The 27,417-nt window shown below is 44.8% G+C and overlaps 1 protein-coding gene across 1 annotated transcript; it reads left to right on the top strand.

Annotated features, from left to right (window-relative positions):
* The first annotated feature begins 9,042 nt into the window (after positions 1 to 9,042).
* On the top strand, positions 9,043 to 25,594 carry BAG3 (BAG cochaperone 3). The gene is made up of 4 exons (XM_054637329.2): positions 9,043 to 9,466; positions 20,365 to 20,682; positions 22,341 to 22,721; positions 24,284 to 25,594. The coding sequence occupies exons 1-4, from the start codon at positions 9,296 to 9,298 to the stop codon at positions 25,055 to 25,057; spliced, it is 1,644 nt and encodes a 547-aa protein (XP_054493304.2). The 5' UTR covers positions 9,043 to 9,295; the 3' UTR covers positions 25,058 to 25,594.
* The last annotated feature ends 1,823 nt before the right edge of the window (positions 25,595 to 27,417 follow it).

Below are 27,417 nucleotides of genomic sequence, written 5' to 3'. Positions count from 1 at the left end.
AACACAAGCAAGATGGAATTAGGAATAGGGATGCCCTGGGAGGCAGAAGCCAGTGCTGCTCTGGCACTGCTGCTTCCCCAGAAGGGAGAAGGAGGGGATGGGGCAGGAGGGGAGGGGTCTGGGGTCTTAGAACATCTTTGAGGAGCTGTTCTCACCCAGCAGAGACACTGCAGGATGTGGGACAGTGAGCTCAGAGCCCTGATGGGAAGCAGGCAGTAAGAAACTAGACTTAAATACAATCTTTTCTTGCTCTTCATCATCTTCACTTCAATAGCAGGAAGGTTACTCTTGGTATCCAGCCTCTTTTAAATCTAATTACTTTGATTTTTTTTCTTTCTTTACAGATCTAATTATCCTTCTGAAGAACAGGAGGTGTGGTGAGACTTAAAATAACTCTTCAAATATGGACGATTTCAGATGTAAAACAAAACTACCTGGGACAAAATTTGGAGATCTCACAACTGCTACCCAGCCCTTGGTCAGACTGGCCAGATTCCTGTGAGCTAACTGGGAAGTAGCACAGAATTATGGAATGCAACCAGGAAAGGAGCCTGAACTTAAATCATGTCCTGAAAACATGCTTTCCATTCCTGATCTTGATTTCTTTTATTTATTTTATATATTTATTCTCCCCCCAAAACCTAATGCTTCATGTATTTAGTTTTACCTGACTTAGCTGGGAGGTTGACATATACAAGGAGACAGGGCTAATAGTCTGAGCTATTTAAATTTTGCAATAGAGATACAGCCAAAGCTCTTCCCTCACAGAAAACAGGTAGGAAACCAGACCTAGGACAGGATGGGAGCTGAACAAAGTAAACTAATTAAATAATAATTCATAAGCAAACAGAAAATTGATTGTCAATTAACTAAAACTTCTAAAAATGAGAAAACATGAAGAAGGATCAGTTTCCTGCATCAAAATACTCTTATTTTGATATCAATTACCTTTTGCTAAGAGGAGGAAATCTTACCTGTAGGTCAAAACCAGAAAAGTAATTTCTCTTTTTTCATAGTTCATCAAGCCCATCAACTCTTCCAAAAATCTGGTTGTAAAAATTGACAGCAACTAAAAAAAAAACAAAACAAAAACAAAAAAAAAACCACCAAGAAAAAGCAAATTTCATTACAGATTTATGTTTCAAGGGAACACCCTTTTTCTTAAAATTTCACCTAATTCCTCTGAGGTGAAAGTTTCTCATGTGGAAGTATAACTTAATCAGGAAGCATCTCAAGCCTTTACACATGGAAAGGTCATTCCACCAAAAATAAACATAAAGACGCTGCCAGTCTACTGGAAGTTTAGTTCAAATGCCATCCAGAATTTGTCATCTGTCAGCTTCCTTGTTTGCAGCAAGAAAAGATACATGTATTCTAAAATACAAGAAAACTTTCTGTTATGTCACACTGCTCCTATTTGATCATAGTCTAAACTCTGAAAAAGCTTTGGATGGGATCCCAGAGAGCCAACAGCAGAAAATGTGCCTGGCAAAATTAGGGAGTGAAATACACAGACAAACTGATGCAGTGTTGCTATCCTGAGGTTCACAAAAAGAAACTTTGAAGGCTAAACCACCTCTGTCTTAACTGGAGCTGCTTCAAAAAGCCAGAAGCTTCATAGCATCTTTATTTCTGTTGTGAAACTGAAGAAAAATATTCCAAGAGAACATGACTCCCTGGACATCTTAACAGGAGACATCTGCTTATCACAGTTATCCCAAAATTTGATTCTTGCAGCTCAAGAGTTTGTTATACCAAAATCTTGAAGCAGAGCTGTATAAGACATGCCTTTATTTGACTGCTCAGAACCAAAAGAGATGTTATTCCAAACCTATTTGTTTTTAAAATGTATTTCTGTGCATTATGCATACTTCATAATCACTCAGCATCTTTGTTTAGTTATGCTAAATAATGGTGAACAAGAACATTCTCATTGATTGTGCCTTAAAACATCATTCACTGACACATAAATGCACCATATTCTGAATGCACAACCTTGTACAACCTCTTACAAAGATTTTGTTTCTGAGACTTTAGCCCTGGAACAAGGAAAAAGGGGAACCATACACACAGAAAAATGTCTATTGTAAAAACATGGTGGGGGTTCTGTGCAAAAGTCACCTGGAATTCTTTGACTAGTGAGGCTGTAAACATGAAACCTGAAATTGTCTTCATGTGATTTCTTTTGGGAAACTTCTGGCTGTATTCATGTTAGAGAGGAAAGAAAATAATGTAGGATATTGCTGTCTAGACACTATCAGATCACAGCATCCCATACTGTGTGCTCAGTACAAGGGCTCAGTCATGCAAGATTCTTTCTTTTAATCTGTTTATTGCTCTGCTGGGTCTTGCTGCCTGTTTGATATTGCTGCAGACTGCTCAGCTCCCTCTCTTGCAAGTTCCTCCTGGATGTTCAGGCTTGGCATCGCTCCCAGGGAAGATGTGGAGCTAAAAACCCGTGGTGAAACACAGAGAACTTCAGTCCCACAACTGGGTTCTGCTCCTGTTGATTAAAGCAGCAGAGGGTAAAGGCTTAAAACAGAATTCTCAAAGCAAAACTTTGCACCTAATTCAGGATGGGCTTCAGGAAACACAGGCATGGAGCCAGTAAAATTCTCAGACAAAAGACAAAAAACCCACATGCAGTGATCTTGTGGTATAGAGCTGAACTGGGCTGCAAGAAATAAAGGTTAAAGGCTTTGATCTGGGTAAGAGCCACAAGACTTGAACCACAATCCCAGTGCCTACCATAAGCATGGGATTATTCTGGGATGATATTTAAATTTTTCTACACAATGGCAAAAAAAGTAAAGATTTTTTCCTTCTCAGTGAGCATCACTGAGAATTAAGAAATCTCCAAAGATTTTCTTTGGATGGGAGAAGAAACCAGGGCAGCACTCTGCTGCTTCTCAAACTGCTCTGGCTCTCTCACCTTGCCAAGGCAGAGTATTTTGGCAACTCAGGATGTGCTGAAGAGTGGAAGTGATCTGCTGCATTTAACTGCCAGGCCACATTCCCAGCACCAGGGAACACAAGGAGGGCTGTGCTGTCCCAAAGCTTAGCAAGGATCTTTCCATGCCAGTATAAACCTCTAGAAATCAGATCCACTGTTTTTGTGTTTTGCACCATCTGTATTTTTTTTCTAATAGAGTTGATATTTAAACCACAGCATAGATGATGTTCAGCCAAAAAAAAAAAAAAAACCAAAACCAAAAAAACAAAATATGAGACTTTAGAAGATATGAGCAAATTTGCAATATGCCCTTAGAAACAAAAATCTAGTTTTCCAGTGCCCTGGACTATTTAGAAATATAAACAGTGGGAAAGGAAAACAGCTTTGTTCTGGGGAAAATCAGCTAAAGATTGAAAAAAATCCTTTTAGGTACTGCAGACCAAAATTGCAGTTCTGTAAACACAGATAAGCATCACCTAATCTTCTGTTTCAGAAAATTGATTAAATTTGGGAAGTATTTCCCTGCAGCTGCTCTGAACTCCAGGTTTTATGCATTACCCAGGTTTGTCTTTCTCCGAATCTGCGGAGATGCAGTCACGACTCAGCCCCTGGAGCAGAAGTGGAGTCCCCAGTTTCCTGCCCCTCTGCCCTATCAGCTGACCCTGCAGCAAGAATGGCAGAGAATAAAATGTGCTCAGGAGCTGCAGATCACAGTTTTCAGTTCTAATTTAAGAAGGGAGTTAGTGGCAGCTCAGTCTGACCTGCAGGTTTTCCCTCTGTGGCCCTGCTGCAGGACCCCTGGGCCATGCAATCCAACATAAACCATGCCCTGAACACCAGAGAGAGCCACTGCTAGAGAGGGGATTTTTATTCAACTCTGTTAGCAAGGAAATTAGAGGAAAATTATTATAATAAATAGTCTTTTATAAATATCTCCTCTGGCTGTTGTTTTGTTTTTATCAGGAGTGTGCAGACTAGGATTTTCCACTTGGTTTTCTTTACTGCTGAAGACTGTATTAAAATTCACCATGGCAAAACTCACTTTTGCATGAGGATACCTGCAAGGATGGTTTTGTTTATAACTCCATCTCCTGGAGGTTGTTGTGCCAGTGAAGATTTGTGCTGACTTCTTGGCTGGTTCAAATTTCAGCAGAGGCACAGTGATATTCCCCATTGAAGGAATGTGTGGGTTCTGTGCCACCAAAAGGTTTAAGTTTTCGGGTTTTGGTTTTAGTTTTTAATTTTTCTGACTGGTTTGCGGCATTGAGTGGATGGGTAAATGCCTCCATGGATCAGCTAGCTGATGCACTGAGGGGTAACACTGTCCAGAAATCCTCCCCTCACCTCTGCCCATCCTGCTGGTGCAGCTATCCTGTGTGATGGATTTCCTAGGTATGCAAACAGCAATTATGGCACTGCAGCTGTGGGCTATCTTTGGAGAGGGCCTGGGGTGAGAGCTCAGCAGGAAACAGCTCCAGGAGAAAGGAGGGGAGGCACTAATGCTCCTTCCAAGCCTTGTCACTGCTCTTATCAGCCAGCCAGCCCTGAGCAGCCAAGCACACTCCCAAGAAGTGGAGGGGTTGCATTCCTGGCATAAACCGAAGAGCTCTTTGTATGGCTAGGAAATGCTAGCACTTCCAAAACTGAATTCTCAGGCAGAGGCTGCTCCAAGGAGAGCCAGGAGGAGCAGAGACTAAAGGACATGCATTTGTTTCTTTCTTTCCAGTCTGTTGCCTCCTTTGAGACTCCACTGTGCCAGGGAGAGAGCCAGAGATGCTATCAGCTCTGCATCTGCTTCTTCAATTCAAGGGAATAAAAATATTTGGAAGGGATGATTAGGGACAGAGCACCAATATAATTAAATCATCTGCAGTACCCACAGAAACTGGAGAAATACTTCTGCCTTTACATGTGCAACATTCTGCTCATAAAAGGATCGATTTGCTCATGAAAGAGGCTTTTTAAACTCCCTTTTCAGTTGTTTTTTCCAAACTCCGTACTGTGTCTGCTATTGGGCACCCCCAGGTCTGGAAATGATTCTGTTTTGGACCAAGATTTGCCAGTAAACTTTGGAGAAATGACTCAGACGTTCCCGAGCACATTTGGACCGTGGCAGCCCGGAGTACAGCAGGGCAGATTATCCACTAGGTGGGAGCCTCTCAATTCTAATGGGTGCTGGCCGCTGTGGCAATGGAACACCGGCTCAGACCGGCTCTCCTTCATTCTCCTGATGTCTGAGGGACACAAAGTTCTGCTCCCTGGTTAGACCCAGACTCTCCTAAACCAAAGAGCTGCCTCCTTAGGCTTCTGTCTGACTGACACTGGAAGAACAGGGAATGAGCAGCCAATAATGCCTATTCTAGAAATATTAATTCACCTTACATGTGCCATATAATGACGTATTAAGAGAGTGTTTAGCTCTAAATTCAAGTTGTCTTCTGCTGCCTATGCTTGAAATTGAATTTTGCTTTTGCTGCATACAGGTCACAGAAATTAAAGCTGGTTTTGCAGCATTCACAGCCAGATTTTCTCTCTGATTTATGACAAATTTCATTCCAGTGGAAATAAAAAGGGAAAAGAAAGTAGAAATTGTGCTGGAATTAGCCCCTCAATCTTTATCCAAAAATCTGAAATTTTGAAATCGGAGTAGGTGCTTTGTGAATGCCCAGCTTCAGTGTAGTTGCAGTGTGATTGCAACATGTATATTTAAAAAGCTTTTCTCCATTTAAACAGTACAATTAGCACTCTAATTTCTTATTAATATTTCGAATTTCCTATTAAATTTCATAGGAAATATATTTATCTATCAAATGACTTGCCAGTTAGTGTGACTCCAACAAGCAGATGGCATGATCAAGCTCTAAGAGCCGAGCAGTGTCTGCAGCATGCAGCAGAGTGAGATCAGACCATTTGTGTGGATGGCTTCATCCACCTACCTCTGCTCTCCACTTCACCATCAGTTACACTAAATCATGTACCAGACTCTGGAAATCAAGTCTGAAGTGGTCTGCAGCAGAAGTGGCAGATTAGTACAAGATTAGCAATCACTTTGTATCTTTAATTTTCTTAAAGGCAGGCCCCAGTTGTGTCAGTGGCCCAACAAACAGCTCCACGATTCTGAACAAACCATGAAGGCAAACATCTGTACAGCTCTGGTCACAGTAATTCATAGGTGGGACCTTTTTGTTTTTAGCTGAAATGGTTCATACACCTGGAGCAGGATATTCAAAGTACAGTCAGTGAAGACCTGGGCTATTCAGTGATGCTCCTCATGAACCAAAAAGTGATGGAAATCATGCGGGTCAAATTCATCATGTCTCTTGAATCTGAGGATTGAGAAAGTCTGTGTTTGTTGCATTTATTAGGAGTGTTTCTATGACTCAATTGCATCCAGCAGAGGATTTGGACTGGAGCCTGCTTCACCACACAGCGCTCGACACGTGCCAGGCACGTCACTCACCCAGGTTCAGCAGTGACAGCTCTTTGTAGTGCTCATCCAGAAAAAACATCTGAGCTCCCAGTCCTGGTTAGCAGAGCCTTTCCTGCTCAGGTCACCTGGGAAAGGGCTGCAGGTACCCAGGAGGCAGAAAGTTGATTTAGATCTCACTGCAAGACATGTTGTTTCCTGACACACCAGAGATATCTGCTTGATTAATACAATAACAATATTGTATATTGAATAACAATAATAATTGGATTGTGAATAACAATTCTATGACAGCAGTGCTGTGATGTACAGCCTGGGCTAGAGGTGCTGTGCAGCTGGGAGGGAGCTCTCTGCAGCCCATGTTCAAGTCAAACAGACATGGAAGACCCTGGAGAGTAAATCAGCTCTGGGTAACTACAATTACACGGTTTCTAGTTGTAGTGGAACACCCTGGAGCAAATGTTTAGTTTGGTACTCCTGGGTGTGTGAAGCACTGTGCAGATAGGAACCTGGACAAGTCAGGAGTGCTGTGTTTGCACTTAGATGAAGAACACAAAAAGTAGAAAATGCTTCTTGAGTGTTTTCCCTTCTGAAATAGAGCACATAACCTGGAGTCTCATCTGAGATTAGCCAGACACTATAGAGACTCACTTATCTTAATAACAGATTTTCCTGAAGCCAAGAGTTTTGCTTGGCAGTATTCCCTCCATGGACATTTTCATAAATCATTCTGATCTGAAGGATGGCTAATAACAATATAAACTAGAAGCCACACTGCCTCAGGGTCACAGCTATGGCCCAGTGACACCCCAGCACCAGAGAGCAAACAGTGAGTCCCTGTACAGGTATCCTGTGTCACCTGCCTCACTGGCAGTGCTTTCACCTGCACAGGAAACCAGGCTAAATCCTACCTGTCAGGAAAGACAATTTCATTAACAGAAAAAGCATGATGTGTTGCCAACTAAATTCAATCACTAAAAGGCTTTTCCCTGTCAGCTCAGACTGTTCTCTTTCCAGCTGGATGCTTGTCGACCCTGCAGCAGCTCAAATGAATCTTGAATCACTAGCCCATGATAATTTCTGTGAAATGCAGCCCCCTCTGCTTCTTAGCAGGGTATGCCCCCACAAAAATGTCTAATTTAGGTTAGATATGCCTTTGAAATTTCCTTTCATTAATTTTTCACCTGCTTGTGACCTTATTCATTAGCTCTGCTGAGTATATTTGCTGCCAGCTGCAGCAAAATAAAAGACCCCCCATTCTTCATGCCTTTGTTTACATTCCCTCAGCTACAAGCCCCATCTGTATCACTTCCTCAACTTACAAAAGTAATTTTTCTGCAGGACCTTTTTAGCATCTGTGTCCCCTGTGTCTGAATCAGCTGCTTTTGTTGATTTGGAAGAGACTCTGGCATATGCTCAGGGAACATATGGTCTAAGTGTGCCTTTCTGTTGCAAAACTGAGAGTGAAATTCCTCTGCAGATTGGAAGCCGAATAAATCACTGATATTACTCCTTTTGAGGCCACTGCTGGCATTGGTGAGGCTGAGCAGAGGTTTTATACCAGAGAGCATGAGAGGCAGCAGAGGTAGGAAACGTGGCCAGGGACAGGTACCACAGTTCAGGACTGTGAGATGAGCAAAGTTTGGGATTTGTTGCTTAGAAAATAGGTGAGTCAGAAAAGGTGATGGCAATACAGACATCTGCAAATAAATGCTCTGGGGAAAAAATGATCCATTTATAATACTTAGGAGTCAAAGGCACACAACAGTGGGGACAGAAAAATGGGTCTGTGATGGAACAGTGTGGTTCTCAGAGCAAGAACGGAAGAGCTGCAGGAGTAAAGGAGCAAATGTCAGCAATTATTTGTTTTGTCAGTGTGATAAACAAAACCTCCTGTCAAAAGATGAATGACCATCAGTGGGAAGCAGCATCAGGAGACCTTTGATCCTGCCTCGAGCAGGAGGAGATCCTGGCTGTGCTCAGGGCTGTGAAGAGGCAGGGGTCCTTTTGAAATAAGAGATATTTCAGTAATAAGCATCTACCTCCGAGGGATTCATACTTGGAATTCCTCTAGGCAAATAGCTTTGCAGAAGGAAACCTCTGCGTGTGAGGGACACCGTGCATTCACTCCTCTACTTAGAGTAACTATCGACAGGCATCTGCGGCTGCTCCTGTGACTGTCAGATGACTGCAAGCGGTGTGGTTGTGAAGCACGGTTACCTCAAACCAAACCCACCGAGTCCCTGAGAAAGCCACTGTTTTAAACCTCACAGACACACTCTTTGCCTTCAGGCGTATTTCTAAGCGAAACTCAGAATTGAGACACGCATTTGCAAAGCGCTGAGAAAGTTCAATCCAGTTGCATCCGAAGAACAACGCCTGCCCACACCCTCACTTGAGAAGCATTATTTTTGTTGTTTATCTGCCATAACCTCGAATTATCAGTCACGGGGCAGGGCGTTTTGGGGAGGAGCTTTGATCTTTCGCTCAGGGCACAGGGCAGTAGATCGGAGCCGCCTTGCCAGAGGGCTGCGGGCCACCCCGGGACGGGCTCGGGGCGCGGCAGGGACCGGCCGGAGCAGGAGGGCAGCCCGGGCTGGTGCCGGTGCCGAGCAGCCCTGCCCTCGCTGCACACAGAGCCGGCCGTGCCGTGCCGTGCCGTGCCGTGCCGGGGCCGCTGCGGCTCCCGGGGCGTTCCCCGCCAGCCCTCCCCGGTACCCCGGGGGTCTGCCAAGTCGCGCTGGACACAGCCAGAAGTTTCCAGCCAGCGCCTCCTCCGCCCTCCTCCTCCTCCGCGTCCCGCCCCTGGTCCCACCCCCGCCGCCGCCGTTTCCAGACAGTTCCAGCCCCGCGCCCCCGCCCCCCGGCCCGCGGCGGATAAAGCGGCCGGCGCGGCCCCCGGGCTCTGCCCCGCCATGAGCGCCGCTGCGCAGAGCCCGCCGCCGCCGCAGATGGAGGGCAGCGCCGAGCCGCTGCCCCCCGGCTGGGAGATCAAGATCGACCCGCAGACCGGCTGGCCCTTCTTCGTGGATCACAACAGCCGCACCACGACCTGGAGCGACCCGCGCCTGCGGGCAGCGCCGCAGGTAGGGCGGGCGGGAGGACGGGGGTGGCCGGGCCGGGTGTCCCGGCGGGGCGAGGGGCGTCGGGGGCCGCGCTCCCCCCGCGCGTGGCGATGCCGTGAGGGCAGGAGCTGCCTTTTGTCTCTGACGCACTGCAGTCCCTTTTTTGTGCATTCAATCATTTGATACCTCGGCCCTGTAATGTTTATTTAAAGTTGGTTAAGTCTGCCCGGCCTGCCAGGGGAGAGGCAAACCTGATTTATTTTTCAGCTGTGAACCGCCCGAACGCTGGATGCCTTTAAAAAAGGAGCGATCCGGCTCGGAGTCCAACTTCTTTTTTCTTTCCCCGTTTGCTTTTCCCTGGTCCCGAACTCTGCCGGCAGCTGCCGCTCCGGTTTTGTCGCGAAGCACGCTCGGGGAAAAGCCGCATCCCAGTCCAAATATGTCCATGGAAGGAGCGGCGCGGAGGGGAGAGCGGCCGGGGCCCTGCGGAGTGACCCTTTCGGCTCAGCTCCTGCGGCTTTTGGGGAATCCGGCCCGCTCCTTGGGGCAACGCAGCCCTCTGACCCAACAGCGCGGCGGCTGTGGGCAGAAAGTGCTGGAAACTTGAGCCGAGTAGGATTTGCCTGGTGGGAAAGCGATTCCCCGGGGTCTCTGCGCGCAGCATCGCCCAACCCCGGGCGAGCCGGGCTCCCGGGGCGTCCCTCCCGGCCGGGGGCTCGGGCACGGAGATCGGCGGGGCTGGACCGGAGCCCGGGGCCGGCGGCCGCCGGGGAGGGGCCGCTCCGGGGAGCGGCGGCTGCTGCGGGGCCCCGGCGCCAGCGGGGACAGGGCCGGGGGCGCGGCGGGGTCGGGGGCGCGGGAGCCCCGGGGGACAGCAGGGTCGGGGCCGCGGGAGCCCCGGGGGAAGGGGCCGCGGGATGCGGCTGCACCGGAGCTCTGTTGAAAGTTTTTCTCCCCTTGCCTACAATGTGAGGAGCGACACGCTCAAGAAGTGTTAATTATTTTATGAACTTACCGTTTCTTAAAATAGTAATTGCCCGGTTTGTGAGAGCAGACCGTGACTGAAAGCTCGGTGTGAGAGCAGCTGGCCTTGGAAAGGAAGGGACGTACTTGTCTATGGCAAATTAAACCCCTTTGCAGCTCTCTAAGTGCTGGTTCATTTGGTCTATAAATAAGTTTTAGTAATACACAGAGGTCTTAAAAAATGTAGTTAGATAATAAGAATATTGAGATTAGTATAGGAAAAAGTGTTTTCTCTCCTTTTTGGAGGCACCTGCTGACACTTGCTGTTATGGTAGTAAAAATAAAAGTAGTGTAGATTTTATAACCATAGAATGTACTTGAGAAGAAAAGTGTGCTGTTTACTGAAAGGGTTTTGTTTCAGCAATACCACTTGAGCCTCACCCATTTAACAGAATAGTCAGATTCAAGCTGCTTTCAATAATTGTGTGAAGAGAGTTGGAAGCTGTCTGATGGATCAGCCCTCTGCTTGAGTGGGTGCCTGAAACAAAACAAATTTTCACCCCTATCTCGTGTGAAATCTCTGGTGATGAGAATTGCCTCTGTGCCTCTTCTCCCAATTGCAAGGGCAGCCACAGGTACAAAAAGCTGTATCTGCTTTTCAACAGCTTTTTTGGGATGCATTCTTTTCCAAACAGGAAAATCTGTTACTCCTGGCTGTAAGCAGGAGCGTGAACTTTGGGTTTGTTCTCTGGGAGACAGCCTCTAGAGATGAGTTGTTGGTTTTTGGGAGTTCCTAGCTTAAGAAAGTCCTCCAGTTTATGGTGGTAGAAGTTGTGTGTAACTGCTCTCACAGAGCCATTTATCAGCCTCGAATTAAATGTGTTTGCTGGAATTCATGGACAGCTGCTGAAATCACTAGTTTTTTGAATACCAGTGTATTTCACAAGGACAGGTACTAGTTAGCAAAAGAATCTTAGAATCAGGCCCAAGGAAAATACGTCTTTTTCTAAATATTGTCTTAGCTGGACAATGCCAAGGAAGGCAAATTACCCACTGACACTGAATTTCAAATTCAGCAAGGATTTTTGAAGATGGCACACTTCTGTTAATGCCTAAACAGGTAGGAAGGACATAACCACTGATGAAAGCAAAAAACCAGATGTGAATGGGGAGAGCTTTCTGATTTCCTTCATTCTCAGCCTAGCTCAGATGAGAACTTGGGGCTGTTGGAAGAGATCTGAGAATGACAAAAGCTGACTGCATGTCTCAGACTTCGTTCACCTTTTCAAGAGTGATTATGCAGAGATCAAACTTGTGCTGACTCCATCACTGCATTGTTTTCACTGAAATCTGACAGTGAAATTAGCAGGTTTTTTACCACCTTTGAGGTGATCTTGCACTGTATCTGCCAATATTCTGTCTGTGAACGTTTGTTCCCTTTCTGAAGTGATTAGGCGATGAAATGAGGTGTCACACTCCAAGTGGACAATGACTGGAGCACAGATCTAGGGCTAGCTGAGCTTTTCTAGCTGGGTAAGAATATAGCTGAGGCACTGTCATAACAAAGTCCTGTTGTTCCCAAGTGCTTGATCTTGGTCTTCTCACTTACCCTAGGCTTAACATCAGTGTAGCCATGCTGACTGCAGGAATCTGTGCCAGACACATAATCGGGTAAAAGTTGAAGTGGCTCTTCTGAAATTTTAACCCATGACAAAAGCATTTTAAAGCAATGAAACCAGATGCTGTTTTTGCATTTATCTCTGTATTTTAGGTGCATTTGTGAATTCAGGCTCTCTGTTATTTCCTCATTCAGTCTGACCTTTTTTATTTTTTACTTACATGAAGGATGGATGTTCTTCTACATGTTTGTTTCTGTTATGTGTAAGAAATCACTGCAGCATAAGGATGGATTGGGGAGCCCTTAATTAGAAAGAGGGAAAAATCTCATGTTGTTTCAGTGAGAAATAAGGAATGACTTTGCAAATGACAGAAAAATATTTATTAATGAAGCCTCCTGGTAGACTAATGATTTTCTTTCAAGGATCCTATTAGTTAACAGCAAGACATTTAAGGAATAAGGTACAATTAATACTGTGAAGATGTATATACATCTCGTAAAAAATGTGTTTACTAGCGATGCCACTCTTCCTTTTTTTTGATACAATTACTCATTTCCTATGCTTATTTGTTGTAGTTACTTTCTGTGCTAACTTAGAGTATCATAGGTCTGCATACTTCCTGCAGGATTGTCTTTTGACATTAAATTGTTCACTTGGTGTTCCCCAAAGTGTTGATAAAAATAGATTGCACTCAAAGAAGCAAACAAAAGTTTGTATAGGTACTTATCAATACCTCTTCTATGTGTTGTTTCCACATGCAGTAAACCCCCTGGGAAATAATGCAGCTAAAAATAAACCAAAGAAATTGACTGTGCTGAGCTTCACTAACGGATATTGGAGTGATCAATAGCTCAGTGGTGCCTTGGGTTTGAGATAAAAGCTGCAGCAGCAGCCAGGCACGAGTCAGGGAGCAGCCATAAAAGTGATCTATGATAAGTATTGGCTGCAGCAATGACTGCACAGGCCTAAACAAAGGAAGGAGAAGCCATCTCACCCTGCTGCTGATGCTTCACTGGGGAACAACTGACTACACCTAAGTTTCCATCCTCTCCCTTCATGGCTGTTGCATCTCTTTTCTCTCTGCTTCCCCAAATAAGTCTGAAGTCACTCAATTCGCATCTCTTTAGCAGTGGGCTTATTTTTGAGCATTGACTTCTCGTGGTCAAGTTGACTGAAAAATCCTTGGTAGACTGAATTAGAAATGGCATGGAGAGGTCAGAACAGCCTCTCTGAAGCTGCACCTCTCCCAGTGGTTCTCCTCAGGGGAGGGGAACGTGAGGTCAGCTTAGTAATACTTAAGGTCTCTTCCACCTGCAGTGTTTTTTACTTTCCTAATACTGATGTGCATTCTGTCAGGCTAATAAATTACTTACTGGATTAAAAAGGTACTGCACAGAAAAGGCTCAGTAGGTAGGAGTGGTAGAATTACCAGAAGGGGATTTTTGGGAGGGTTGTGTCCTGGCTTTGCCCAGATTCCCTGCAGCTGCTTGGTGTCGTTATTTAAACCCCCCCTGAGAGAACATGGTGAGCAGGGAGTTAACTTATGGACATATCAATTAACCTGAAAACAAGGGGTGGGGCTAATCGGAAATAAGAGACAGGAACACCAGGAAATGATACTGGAGATAATGGAAGAGGAAAAGCAGAGAAGGTGTTGCAGGGTTTTGTGTAACTCCTGGCACCGTGTGCCCCTTATCTAAAGGACAAAGGAGGAATACTTGTGCCAGGTGGCAGCATTCTTACCTAGGAACTGTATTTTTAACACTTGTATGCACAGGCAGAACTTTTCCATGACTACGTGGCAAAAATAGAATTGTTCCCACTTGAACCATGATAAGGCAGGTAACAATTCCATTATACTTTGGGGAGTGCAGAAGTATCACTCTGTAGGTGAGCTGTGGTCTCTCTTATGCCAAGGTGAAGGTAAATTAGAAGAAATTACTTGTTCACACAGATCACATTACTTAATTACAGGCAAAAAGAAAAATGCTGTATCTTAAATATGTTGCAGAAGCTGTTGGTTTGATTATTTTTATTTTTCCTTTTTGGTTTTACAGACAGGAAAATCAGGCATCGGATGGGGAAGAGACTTGTCTGACATTGCCTAGTAGACCAGGTAGCGCAAAAGTGCTTTTTATGGCTGATGGCAAAGCCTAATTAATAAAAGGGGTGCAATGTAGCAAATGCTTTTATAGTGTTGGAAAATTGCCCTTTAAGGAAGAGAAGTCAGAAAACTGCTGTGTACAAAATGAAATTTTAGATGAAAATTTGAAGCCTGACTATAAACTGAAATTCATGGCCCACTCTTCAACCATTATCTGCTTATTCTCCTTTTTTTTTTTTAATGAGACATTGTTTTGCTAATTTTTGAGGGTTCTGCTTTCTGATGTATTTGAGATTCCTGGGCCATAACTAATAGGAAAGCAACAGTTTGATCACCTGCTTCTTAGGTAATGAGGCAGTGAACAGAAATAACTGAATAAAGTGTCATTCTCATCCCCCTTGGCAAGGGTATTTGCTAGCACTCTGAAGGGCTTTTCTCTAAAGTCCATCCCCTAAAGCTGGCAGGGTGGGTGGTGATCCCAGCTCTCTAAGAGCCCTCTGCTCCTGGGAGCAGTCATTGTTTCTGTCTCAGACATGTTCAGTTTGGCCCATGGGGTGCTTTCAGTGCCAGCTTGCACTCATGGGCACACTGGGCAGGTGTTGTCATGTCCTCACCAAGGCATTTTAGCTGAAGAAAGAATCCTCCTAGTGATTAAAACAGGACAGGTTTTGTTCCTAGTACAAGATTGATTTGCAAGATAGCCAACGTATTTGCTCCAGTAAGGCTCTCTGCTCTGCAAAGCTGAGGATCAGTTTTCCCCTTCAGTTTTCTCCTTCAGTTTCTAATGGTGTTTATTTATTTCTAATGGCATCAGTTAGAGCCAATGTTAATGTATAATACAACTTGATAATTACAAGAGAGAACAAAAGGCCTGTTTGCCTACACATGTGTATGTTGGGAAATAAAACTCAGCATTCAGCAAGTGGAACATCAAAAGCAGCTTGGCCTGTAATTGGGTTACATGATGCGACTGACACGAAGTCCTACTGAGACAGCTCATGCAGCTAAGCTTATTCATGGGTTCCTTCAGTCATTAGCTAATGATATCTTGCTCAAATGCCTATGTGCTCAGTCTATATATTTAAGCACAAATTGTGAGTAAAAGGGTGAGAATGCAAATGTCTGCAGCAGCTGAGGCAGGGCTGTAAGAAGTTTGGAGTCAGCACTGAGAGTAAATCACTGGGTACCTTGGAACTCGTGTAGTTCTCTGGGAAGTGTTAGTAAAACCCAGCTCATGCTGATGTTGTGCTATTTATATGTTCAAACACACAGCAGACACGAGGAACTTCTGAGAAATACTTGGGATATGTTGATTTCTATTGGTAGCAAAGCTAGTGTGGTACTTTTGTAGTTCATGTAACAGAGAAGGAAAGAAGGTCTGGCCAGAAGTAAAATACCAAGTGGATGTGGAATCTAATTACAATGGTTAAGATTTTGCCTTTCCATGACAAAAATGGTATTTCCTTTAATAAATAGAATAGTTACTTCATTCTTAATTTGAATACAGGGTACCACTGGCTTGCTTTTTTGTTATTCATGGCAATTTCTGATAAAATACAGGTTTGAGCAAGTGTGTGAATAGAAGTTGGTTATGTCACTCATTTTGCTTATATTGCTGTATTTGATTGTGAAAGAACATAATCATGCTATTTCCTTCTTCCTAAAGAGAAAGGATTTGGGCTTCAAGTTATGAAAGGTGTGTTCTCAGGTAAGATTTTGTCAAGTACTGGTGTTTTCTCATTTGAGCAACCAGAATAATTGTTTGTGTAGTACTCTATAGCAGCAGCTTACAAGTTCAAAACGATACTGGAGTCATGGTCCATCTGTTTGCATACAGAGAAGTTGTTTAATCTCTTGGCAGTGTTGGTAAATTTTGTTTTCCCCTTGCTAGATAATATTTACAAAACAGGTACAATTTAAATACTTGCACTGCTGCTCTGCAAGAGCTGCAGGGGTGCTACATGTGTGAATAATATCTGCTTTAGAGACTGAATTGACTGTACTGCAAATAACATCAGTACAGGTTAAGAAAAATGCAGGAGTGCAATGGCAGCAAAGGAGGATTTTAGACTTTATTCTGTAGACCATTTCAGTATTGGAGGAATGACAAATGTATTATGTAAGGAGTCTCAAAAGGGAGATTCTGAATTTGACACAACTATTCAAGTCATTTAACATGAATAGAGAATATTTTGACAAATTTATTTCAAACAGTAGAGCTGTCTTGGAAAACTCCAGTGGCAATTTGCTGGCATCAGCAGTGGCTGAATTTGCAGGTTTCTGTGTTTGGGTCTGGAATAAGACTTGAGCAGACTTGGGGCACACCAGGAGTTATCCATTATCCACTCCAGACAGCACAGCTGTGCTGGGAGCCCTGGTGCCAGGCTGTGCTTTTGCTCTTGCTGTCACTTCTTTTATTCCAGTGCCTCATGGCTTCAGCTCTCAAATGGGAGCAAGTTGGAGGATTTTAGTGTCAGTCCTGACAGTGCCCTTCCCATGGGAAGCCAGCAGTAGGATGTGGGGGTATGAAGTGTTTTTTCCAGTTGCACAACTCGTGCTGGCTGCACCTTTATTTATCCTGGTGATGGCCTCACAACAGAAACGCTTGTCCCGAGAGCTGTGAGCCCTGTCCCTGCTCTGAGCAGCTCTTCAGGCACAGCTCCACTGTCCCTCCTGGGCCAAACCTCTCATTTGCCTGGATGTGATGGCTTACCTCAACACCTCCTGAAGTGCTGGATCAGGTTTGAGTTCCTGTGGGTATTTCAGGCTACCTGAAATGTCATCTAAAACTGTTTGGAACATTTCTGAGCTGCTCAAGGCAGTTTTTTGCATTTTTGTGCTACCACCTTTTGGGGGATTCTCTCTTCAAGGTAAATTGAGTGAGTGATCACAGCTGGGAATGCTGAGAGTCAGTCCTGGTACTTACTGAAAATCAGTTGATACTCTGCTGCTTGTAGCTACTCAGTTTTAAGGAACTTGTTGTTTCCTTAGATGAAGGCAGGAGAAATTTGCTTCAATTGGTTTCAGTGCAGAAACCCGAGTTGGGTTCCTGTTTTTTTTCATACTTAAACCAGAAGGATGGTGGACTAAGACTTGTCATTCATTTGTTGGTGATTCTCTTTGTGTAGATTTGAATTAAATGCGAGCTCTGGACTTTTTCCAGGTAGCAGGTTTGTTAATGTAACAAGCAAGAACTGTATATTATAGAAGGCAAATAAAACCAAAAAATGGCTCCTTTTATTGTGCCGGCTGTTCTGTGGAATTAAAGCATTAGGACGATATCTGTGAATTTCTTTAGTGTGAAGATGAGTGTTTTCCATAGCTTGATTCCATTCCTCCCCATTGGCACAGTGTCCCCAGGCACACCTGAGCTTTTCCTGAAGTCTTCCAGAACCTGTTTGCCCGGGCTGGAAACACAGGCTCTCCTGCACAGAGCAGAGCTGCTTTGGCCAGAAGTTTGGAGACAGGGACATTGGGATCTGCACGCACTCCCTGCTGTGTCAGAGTCTCACTAAACACAGACCAGAGCCCAGGGCCTCCTCAGTGCTGTCATTCCCCAGAGATGGGAGTTTCAGAATACCTGCATTGTCCCTGTTTGTGATTCTACCACGGTGGGAGGAAAAGAAAGAGGGAAGAAAGAATGTTCAAGATGTGGTGATACAAACTGGCTAATGTAGGCAACTGTTTGCAGAGTCAAGTATTAATTAAGTGTTGAAGGGGACAGTGTGGAGCAGGAAGTGCATTGTGATGAGAGCACCTCTCCTAAACCTGATCTGTGCCTCGGAGCCACTGATGGTGGGAAAAACAAGGACGCTGCATTTGCTCTTCTACCAAGGGCTGTTCCAGTATGACTGCACAGCTGAGGCCTCTGTGGTTAAACCTGACTACAGGGGAAAAAAGCCTACAACAAAGGACCAATTTGAAATACTAACTTTCCACAGGAGCAGCACAGGTTGTCTGAAGCTGTAAGAATACGTGAGAAATCGTGGGAGTATAGTCTATTAAAAAAATAGAGACCAACAAAACAAAAACACCTTAAGTATTGACAGAAGCTTTACTTAATTTTATAAACTGAATGCTTTGAAAAAGCAGTCCAACCTGATTTTTGCTTTGGTTTTGGGCTGCCTCTTTTGTGTTTCCTAGCAGGGCTTAAGTTGCAGAGGCAGATTTCTCAGATTGCTGAGAAGGTTCAAAACAAGGGCAGCCCCACGGGTCTGAGCATGAAGACAAGGGAGGGGAAGCCCATGGCTGGACTCCTTGGGGGGGTTCATGGAGGGTGTGGGGAGTGGGACACTGTCCATGTTGAATGATTTATCATTGTGGGGCACTCCAGAAAACTGGAGGTCTTATCCCCAAATGGAGCCATCAAAGACAATGCAGAGCCCAAAGCAGCTGCTCCTTTTGGGCAGTTCTGTATGCCCAGGTGGGGCAGAGCAGCTTTGGCTGACAAAACCTTCTCATGCCAGATCACCTGTAGGTGCTGCAGGCCCACCCAGCTCCCAAGCCCTTCCCGCAGAGCCGCTGGAAGTGAGGGAATCTCCTTTTTATAGCGGTGGGAGCCGTGGGGTGGCCGCTCGGGTTACCGGGCGGGGACGCTGGGGCAGCTGGCGCTCGCAGAATGCCCGCAGTCAGCGCAGCACCAAGGTGCTGCTTCCCGCTGGGATCCACGGCCTCCCCTCCCAGCCCAGGCTCTGACACACGCTTGGCTCCAGCACGGCCTCGCATTGTTGTCAGCTGAGCACACCTCAGATTTATTTTTTTATTTTCCAACAAATGCCGTTTGCTGACGTAAGGGTGCGTCCCTGCGGATCGCGGCAGAGCTGTGGGGCCAGGGCTGTGCTGGTGGAAGAGCGAGCGTGTGTTGGTGTGGGGGGTTCTGAGAGCCCCTGAGAGCCTGTGTGGAGCACAGGAATGTGGTTTCCTGGTAGGGTGAATTTAAAATGACTCATCTGTGGATCCTGGTGCAGACGTTGGCATGAGATCATCCTCGTTCTGCAGCTGGGAAAGCCAATTTCAGATTGCTTCTCTCTGCGAACTTTCTCGGCCTGGCTCTCCTCTATGCCTCTTCTAGAATCCTTCCTTTGTGGAGGATTTTTTTTTTTTTAATGAGTAAAAGGAAATGGAATAGTGGGGCTCAGACTTTCAGACTTTGAACTTGTTCCTTTCAGTGTTTTTTGTCTTCATTAGTTTACAGCCTCAATTCTCTGCGGTTTTACTGCTAAGAAGAATTCTCAGAAATCACTTTTTAAGATGATACTATCATATAGTAAGAGCACTGATAATCTGGTTGGTAAAATAGTGAATTCCTGATGAATTAGTATGTCAGTGTGTACAGGAGCGACATGAAATATTTTTGCAGCTTAAACACCCCTTTAAAAATAGGGTTTCCAACACTTGCACCATATGTCCCCTTATTAAATTCTCCTCTTACTGAATAATGACATTACCCTCTGAATGACAGAGGTGCTTGTTACATGATCTGACTTAGAGATACATCTGGAACTTGGCCCTCGCGGGGTCTCAAAATAGAATGACCGACGCAGGAAGAACTTACTAGAGGACTTGTGAGGGCTCTTAGCACAAACCACTTCCACCCTTGCCAGAGCTTTGACATTGTCCAGTGAGTTTACTCAGACAACACAGGAATTTTTAAATCTTGCTTTTCAGTGTTTTCCTCTTTGATAAGCTATTCGATCTTCCCCTTCCCTCTCTCTCTCAATATTTACTGAACCAGATTCTCCTTAGGTGGAAGTGAATACATTTTCAGTGTGCAGTGTCAGTACCTTTCAAATAGCCAGTGGGAAGAACGATACCAACAAAATCTGTGCTTCTGTTGAGATTAGTCTTCTTTGCAAGTGTCCTTTCAGGTGTAGCATTGAGAGGGGCTGAGGAGATGTCTTTGGTCCCATCAGTAGTTGTTTGAATTGGATGAGCTCCCACTGAAGAGGCTGGGCTGGTGGCTAAGTGCATGATAAATAAGAAATCCAGGTGGAATTAGGCAGGTATTTCAAAGAACAAGTGAATGCTTATGAGAAGTGGGGGTGAAAGCCCCACACATAAGCAGATTTATCTTCCTCCCCTTACCTGCAGTGTTGGCTGCCCTGTGCAGGCCTGAGAGTCTCTGAGTGCCTCACACACATCTGATGCTGCTTTTAGGGCAGACCTTTAGGGCAGCTTTCTCTCACCATGTTTACTGAGCTACCAACAACTCTGTGTGCTGTTTTCCCTTGCAGGAAGGCCAGTCCTCAGCCAATGGCCCATCTCGAGAGAGCCCCAAGCAGCCGACGGCCCGAGAAGGACACGTGGGCTACCCCAAGCTGCGCGCGGGCTACATCCCCATCCCCGTCATCCACGAGGGCCTCGACGGGCGGCAGCAGCACCCCTGCTTCTCCTCCCCGCAGCCTGGGCTGCAGAGGTACAAGACAGAGGCCGTGCCAGCGCCGGGGCAGGCTCAGGCACCCCTCAGGGCGGGCTATGGTGGCCCCGAGTCGCCGGCGGCCGATAAACAATGTGGACAGACACCGGCAGCTGCGGCCACGCACGGAGCCGAGGTGAGCGTCAGCGCTGCTGGGCTCTGCTTGCAGTGGTCTTTGCAGCATTTATGGCCTGAATGTCACACATGGGGAGCTTAGAAAGCCCAGCTCGCCACAGGATTGTGTTTTTTCCCAATGCTTTCAGAGTACTGAAAGTGCACAGTCATGGCAGCATGAATATGGATGGGGTTTTTTTTTTCTGGCGTCACCCACTTCTGTTCTGGAATGATTCTGCAGAGATAAATGCAGAGCTGAGCAGGCCCTGTGGCAGGGGAGGGTTTTTTTAGGGTTTGTGCAGGTTTTCCTACAAGTGGAGAATGCAGACAAGCCTCTTGTGTTCTGCACCGTGAGTCAAAAGTGGGAGAGACAAGTGTCCAGTCAGCTAACAACCCAGGCCACTTCAGAAGATCTTTGCTTCCTAATTGCAAATTTCAGTTGCATGAAATGGATTTGCATAAATACACATTTAGAAGTGAGTTGTAAAGTATTTTTGTCCTTCAGTGGCATGTGAAAAAAATTTCAGACTGTGAACTTCTTTGAAAAAATGCCACCCTGCTTGTTTTTTGTTTTAGAAGGTGGGATTTTTGGCCTGCTCTCTGTAGAGAATTAGCGAATTGGTATTCTTGTAATATATGGAAATATAAGCCTCATTTTTATTCAAAGTAAGATGAGCAGGAAATTCAGCCTTCACCAGGCTGAAAACATATCAGGTCTGTAATTCAACAGTGGTGCCATCTTCTCTGAAACCCATTTGGAGTTTGAAGAATGTAATTAAAATCCTGTTGGCAGGTTTCTCAGCTATTTTGACTAACCATGCCTGTCTAAGACAACAAGCTCAGCTTTTCCTTCTCCCAGCTGTGTACAGCTTTGCCTTGTATGCAGAGTAGCTTTAGGAATGTCTCTTCTGTGCCACTTAATGGAGATAACCAGGGAGGGAGGACCTCAGAACTTGTTACATGCTCAGACAGTGCAGTGTGGGTGCCAAGTGACCAGAGCCTGTGGTGGGGACCCTACACTGCTCATCAGTAGTGCCACTAATGGTGCTGTAATGCAAACCATCATTTATTTATCTAAGGTTCCTGCTGTTCCATGGGCAGTTTAGCAGTTGATTAGCACCAGAAGAGGGGTTTTGTTCCCCTTCTCTCCTGCAATGCATGTTCTCTCACAGCTCAGTCTGGCCTTTCACAGGAGAGGGGGCAAAGGGCAATTAGCCATATCTGCATCACCAAATTAATGACATGCTCTAAAAAGCCCCAGCAAAACATAGAAAATCTGTTTGTGTGGCCAGGATCAGAAGTCAGTGCTGTGTGCTCTTAGGGGTTTGTCTCCAGAGCATAATTTGTTTGCTTAGCTTTAGTTTACCTCAAATTGAACAGGTTTAGACAGGAACAGCCATGCAAAAGCAGCAAACATTCTGACTGAGCATCCACTCCCTGCTCATTTTAGGGCTGGGAATGCTGTAGCTCAGGTTCCTGCTTGTTATAATGATGCTCTCACAACTTATGTGGTTTGTCTAGTGAGGCTCTTGGCCAAAAAACCAGGGAAATTGAGTCCTTGCACGCCGGAAACACAACTTCAGTTTCTATGATGATTGCCCCCTTTTCTCTTTAGAAATGAAAAGTATTGTGAACACACAATGGTTAACATTTAATAATGGATTTTTGTTTTCATGGCAGCCTCAACCTCCTGGAGCATCTGACCCTCCTACAGCTTCCCCCCAGCCCTCTGGCAGACCCAACGCGGGGAGCCATGCGCTTCCTCGCGGTTACATCCCGATCCCCGTGATCCATGAGAACATGCCCCGGCAGCCAGCACAAGCCTACCACCAGGCACAGAAGACCCACTACCCTGCCCAGCAGAGCGAGTTCCAGGCCCACCAGCCCGTGTTCCACAAGATCCAGCCCGAGGAGCGGGAGCCCAAGGCGGCGCGAGCGCAGTCTCCGTTCCGGGTGGCTCAGAGAGGCTCCTCCAGTCGGGAGAGTTCCCCGGCCAGAGTGAGCACCCAGGTGCAGCCCCCAGCTCCCATCCGAGTGCAGACAGTAGTAGACAGACCCCAGGTATGTAGAGTGGGGAAGTGATTCACCTGCCAGGGACCTGAGCGTGGCTAGAGCTGTAAAATGAGCTTGTACTAACACATACATGAAAGCACCTAGAGCAGTCTCCACTGCTAGATTTAAACAGACTGGGAGATCCTGAGATAAGCTGCAAGTTGCCTTTCCACCTGTCAGGACTGTGGTAGATCACTGAAATAGGATTTAATCTTCTCTTGTCAGAGTATAATTTGGTGTAATTACACTGAGGTCACTGATGTTGCATTATGTTTATGAGACGAAAACCAGGTCTGTGGGATTTGTGACATCTATGTAAATATACTTCACTGATGTCTCAGAACCATTTGGGGGATAGCATCAGATGCACAAAGTAGTTTTTGCTATGCAGAAAGGGGACAAACAAAATCCAGAGCTTTTTATTCTTCTGACTTACAGCGTGTTCTTGGTCATAGAACCTGCTGCTCATTGAACATTTTTTCCATGTTAGAATTCTTACTAAAACTACAATTAAAAGGCTACTGGGAATTAGACAACTGTGTGGAAGGGGGTATGTACAGAAACAACCCTTGATTTCCTCTCTGGAGATTTTTCACATTAAAAATGACAGAAGCAAACTTAAGTTAATAGTTTTGAAAACCCAGGCTAGGACAAAACACGGAAGACTCAAGATTTAACGGCATATTCTAGGTCAGTGCTAATTTATTTATCTTTGTGGGTGAGAGTTTGCTCTCCCTAATCAAATTTTATGTTTAACAGGTAAAGCAGTAACAGATTTGTAGTGTAGCCCATTTACATACTTGGTTGGAATAAAATACAGATATTTTACTATTTAAATCCATGAAAGCTGGATTTAGTATCTTTCGAAATCACTGTTTATGTGCCCAAGTAACTAAAGGGAGTGTCAGAGGGAGGAAAATGCAGATCTCCTAAATTTCAGTTTTCTGCTAAGACTTCAAAACTAATCTCAATTTCAAGAGATTTCTGATTTGATGATTTAAAAGTGGAGTAATCCCAAGGATAGTCTCTAATCACTACAGTGTAATAAGATTGACACAGTAACCTCTGCATGTAAATAGGTTAAAGATTAAAAATAAGCGCTAACCAAAAAAGGAATGTCCTGAAAACAGGAATAGGATGAGAATAGCCCAAGTGTGATTAAAATTCAGCAAAGTAGTTGGCTTTTCAAGGAAGATGAGCCCTTAATTAGTGAAACAGAATGAGATCTTTCTTCAGCAAGAAATCTCACTGACTTAGCTAGGTGAAGGCTTTGCTCAAAGGTCCTGTCTTTTAAACCTGCCTATGGGGCTGATTTTATTGAGCATGGGCAGGATTTGGTGGGTTGAAATTTAATGTTTGAGAGAGTTGATTGGTGGATATAATAACTGTTCAGCACAGTGCTGTTTTTTCAATTTAAAACTGAAATTCAGCAACGCTCAGGGAAGATTAAACATCTCGTGTGTGTCAAATTGCACTGCTAGGAGTACAGAAAATTAGATGGTAGATTACTTGTTCTTTAGAGGGAAATAAGGAGCATTGTGTCTCAACACAAAACTTGCCTTGCTCACCAGGTTTCTCAGCAACAAGTCCCAGCTCAGGAGCCACCAAGACCAGCCCCTCCTCCTGAAGTCAAGCCTGACAACAAGGCAGCCCCACCGCCCGAAACAGAGGCACCCTCCACATATATCCCAATCCAGGTCACCCACCAAGAGCCAGATCCTAAACCACAGCCCCAGAAGCCTCCAGCCATGGCAGAGAAGGCTGATAAAAAGGCTCCTTCCCCTGCTAAGGCTGCTCCCCCCCAGGAAAGGCCTCCTCCCGAAGAAGCGGTGCCACCGAAGACGATGGAAACAGGAGAACCTCAAAAGCATCCTGGTGTTTTGAAAGTGGAAGCAATTCTGGAGAAAGTACAAATGCTTGAGCAGGCAGTCAACTCCTTTGAAGGCAAGAAAACTGACAAAAAGTACTTGATGATTGAAGAGTATTTGACCAAAGAGTTGCTAGCCCTAGACTCAGTGGACCCTGAGGGTCGTGCGGATGTGCGCCAGGCCAGGAGAGATGGTGTAAGGAAGGTCCAGACCATTTTGGAAAAACTTGAACAGAAAGCAGAAGATGTCCCAGAACCTGTTCAAGTTGATGGACTTCAGCCAAATTTTCCAGAGCCTAAGCCACCACAGGAAATCATGGAGATAGAACCTGTGGAAGTCAAGAGCAAGGGAGATACCAGTAATAAAAATGCTCAAGAGGAAACCAAAATGGAAAGACATCAGCCTGAAACCAAGGAAGAAGTGTTTACCAATCTTGCCACCACGACAAACACATCCAATAACCCAACTGAACCATAGCCACGTGCTGAAATCAAAATCTCTCAGACTTTATAACTTAAAGTGTGTTTAAGTGAATTTTAAGTTGCATGCATTTCCGGAGCTCTTTTCAACTGGTTTTAATCAACATAGCAGCTTGGGACACAGTAAACACTTTGTGGGGAAAGGAGGGAGCTAGAAAGAAAGTGATGCATTTATCCTTTATTCTTACACTATGTAAAAGACATGTTTCAAAAATAAACCCTGTACATTAATTGCTTTTAGATAAGCTGAATGGAAAAGAAAAAATGACTTCAGGGTTAATATTGATGCGTGTTGTTTAAGGTGTATTCTTTTGCAGGTGATTTTTGTAAAATCAGTGGCCTGCATTGTCAGAATACCAGTCCTCCTACAAGTATAGCCACTCTTAACAGTAATGTTTTTACTTTTAATGTTCACAGTTGGGCACTTTAAGTAATGATGGATAGAAAGTGTGCAAGAAACTGTAGGGATATTTATATGTGTGCAGGACTTCAATGCTATATTTTAAGAGGGAAATAAAATAATATGGAAGCCTAATTTAGTCTTGTGATTTTATAAGCTGGAGCTGTAAAGGCAGTAATTGGTTTTAAATACATTATTCTGAACACAGACTTGTTAGTGCAGCATTAAAGTTGAAGTCTGACAGCTGTTTTCTCATCAAGGCAAAAACATGCCTTTCTCTCTTTGTGTCCTCCCTGCTGATGTTGTTGCTGTGTCACATCCATGGATTGAGAAAGGAGTTTGGCTGAGCATTTCTGCCCCCTCGCCCTGGAAGTCACCATTTAACAGAAATGTTTATAACATTGAGAGCTGTGGTTGTCTTATAGAAATTTCCAGATCTTAACTTCTTCTGCAAAGTCACTATTGTTTTATTAACGGTTATGAAGTTTTGTATGCAGAAGTACAAAATTTTTTTGTATTTAGAAATACATTTTGTATTCATAGAGTCAGTAGGACTCCTCTCACTTTGTGAACAGTTTTAAGCAATGCTTTGTTCAAAGAGATTAACAATTTGTACTTAAGGAAGAGAAGAGAAACCATTTTTCTGCTACAGCCATGTGAAAAGAAAGCAACAGAGTCAGTGCAGGGGAGGAAGGGGTCCTAACTGAAATCCAGAAGTTACACTTGACTTGTTAACTTTACAAATGCAAGTTTTCTTTCACCTGATAGCATGTTTGCAGCATAGAGCCCCAAATTTATGAATGCCAAAACAAATCTGCTCAGGGCAATTGATCACTTACTGACCTACACCTAGACTCATAAGAGTGCATTTGAAATAAGGTTTAAGCCCATCTGAAAATCTCTTCTTTTTAAGAGGCTTGAGAGTGGTCATTGAGAACTGTCACTCTTTATTTTAAAGTAACAATACAGCACATGAATTACACTGCAATATGTGTAGCATTTGGGCTGTGAACTCTCTGCTTAGTTGTAGGTGGAAGGTTGATTGATGCTTCTTCTTGTTTCATTTTCATCATCAACAGCACTGTGTGAGAATACACAATGTCTTGTAACCTTCTGGCTGCTCCAGCTTTGGGAGCAGCATTTGAGGCATTCTAGAAGAAGAGGTGTGAAAGTTCAGCTGCCTGCATAATTCCTGCATGAACTCACTTCAGTGGCACATTGCTCATGCAGGGTTACATTTCAGCTGAGGACACAGACCTGACATCATGGAACAAAAATACTTAAATTGAGGAAAATCAGCTGTGGATTTTTAGAACTGAGCTTTCTAAGCAAAGTGTGTGGGAGGTATAAGGCCCTCCCTATCTTTTAATGGTTTCTCTTAGTAGACCACTAAAATAATCCAGATCAAAACCACCTCATTAACTGAGGTGGCACAGTGGAAATTAGGGTTATTTACAGTATTTACAGGGAACTAAACAGGTGCTAGATTTCTAATACATGTCATCTGCTGCTAATGGGGCCTGATTCATGTTTCATTATTCAGTGTTGGGCAGAGTAGGTGGAGTCAAACTGAATTACAACTGATGGGGTGCTTCTAAGAAGCAAAGCTGGAGGTGGAGCTGCACTCTGCCAAGTGCTGCTTTAAAAGTTGATTCTTAAAGTCGGTGCTACTACTGCAGAGTTAGGTACAACTCAAAACAAAGTGAGGTTTCACGATGTGGCCTAATAAGGGAAAGCACATTTGTCTGCCCTGGAGCTGCCTAGCTGGAGACTGGTGCTCTGACTCATAGGCTCTCTTTGTTTCCTCTCTTGCTCAAGACTCAACTGCGCCCAGTCCAGTTTATATGTCTGGACACATCAGCATAGCTACAAACCCTGCACATGGGCTGGGAGGAGGGAGGGGCCAAGGAGGAGGCAGCTGGAGATCCCCACCCATTCCCTGTGAGCTCCTGACCTCC

Source organism: Agelaius phoeniceus, chromosome 9 (assembly GCF_051311805.1).
Source record: "Agelaius phoeniceus isolate bAgePho1 chromosome 9, bAgePho1.hap1, whole genome shotgun sequence".
In the NCBI taxonomy this organism is placed as follows: Eukaryota; Metazoa; Chordata; class Aves; order Passeriformes; family Icteridae; genus Agelaius; species Agelaius phoeniceus.
The sequence above is the reverse complement of the archived record's forward strand: the minus strand, read 5'-3'. Positions and strand labels throughout refer to the sequence as shown.

What these genes read in the sequence shown, in the direction of transcription:
- BAG3 (XM_054637329.2), top strand. Translation starts at nt 9,296, where the DNA reads ATGAGCGCCGCTGCGCAGAGCCCGCCGCCGCCGCAGATGGAGGGCAGC. An exon ending in GCCTGCGGGCAGCGCCGCAG is followed by an intron (nt 9,467 to 20,364) that starts GTAGGGCGGGCG and finishes TTTCCCTTGCAG; the next exon opens with GAAGGCCAGTCCTCAGCCAA. An exon ending in CAGTAGTAGACAGACCCCAG is followed by an intron (nt 22,722 to 24,283) that starts GTATGTAGAGTG and finishes CTTGCTCACCAG; the next exon opens with GTTTCTCAGCAACAAGTCCC.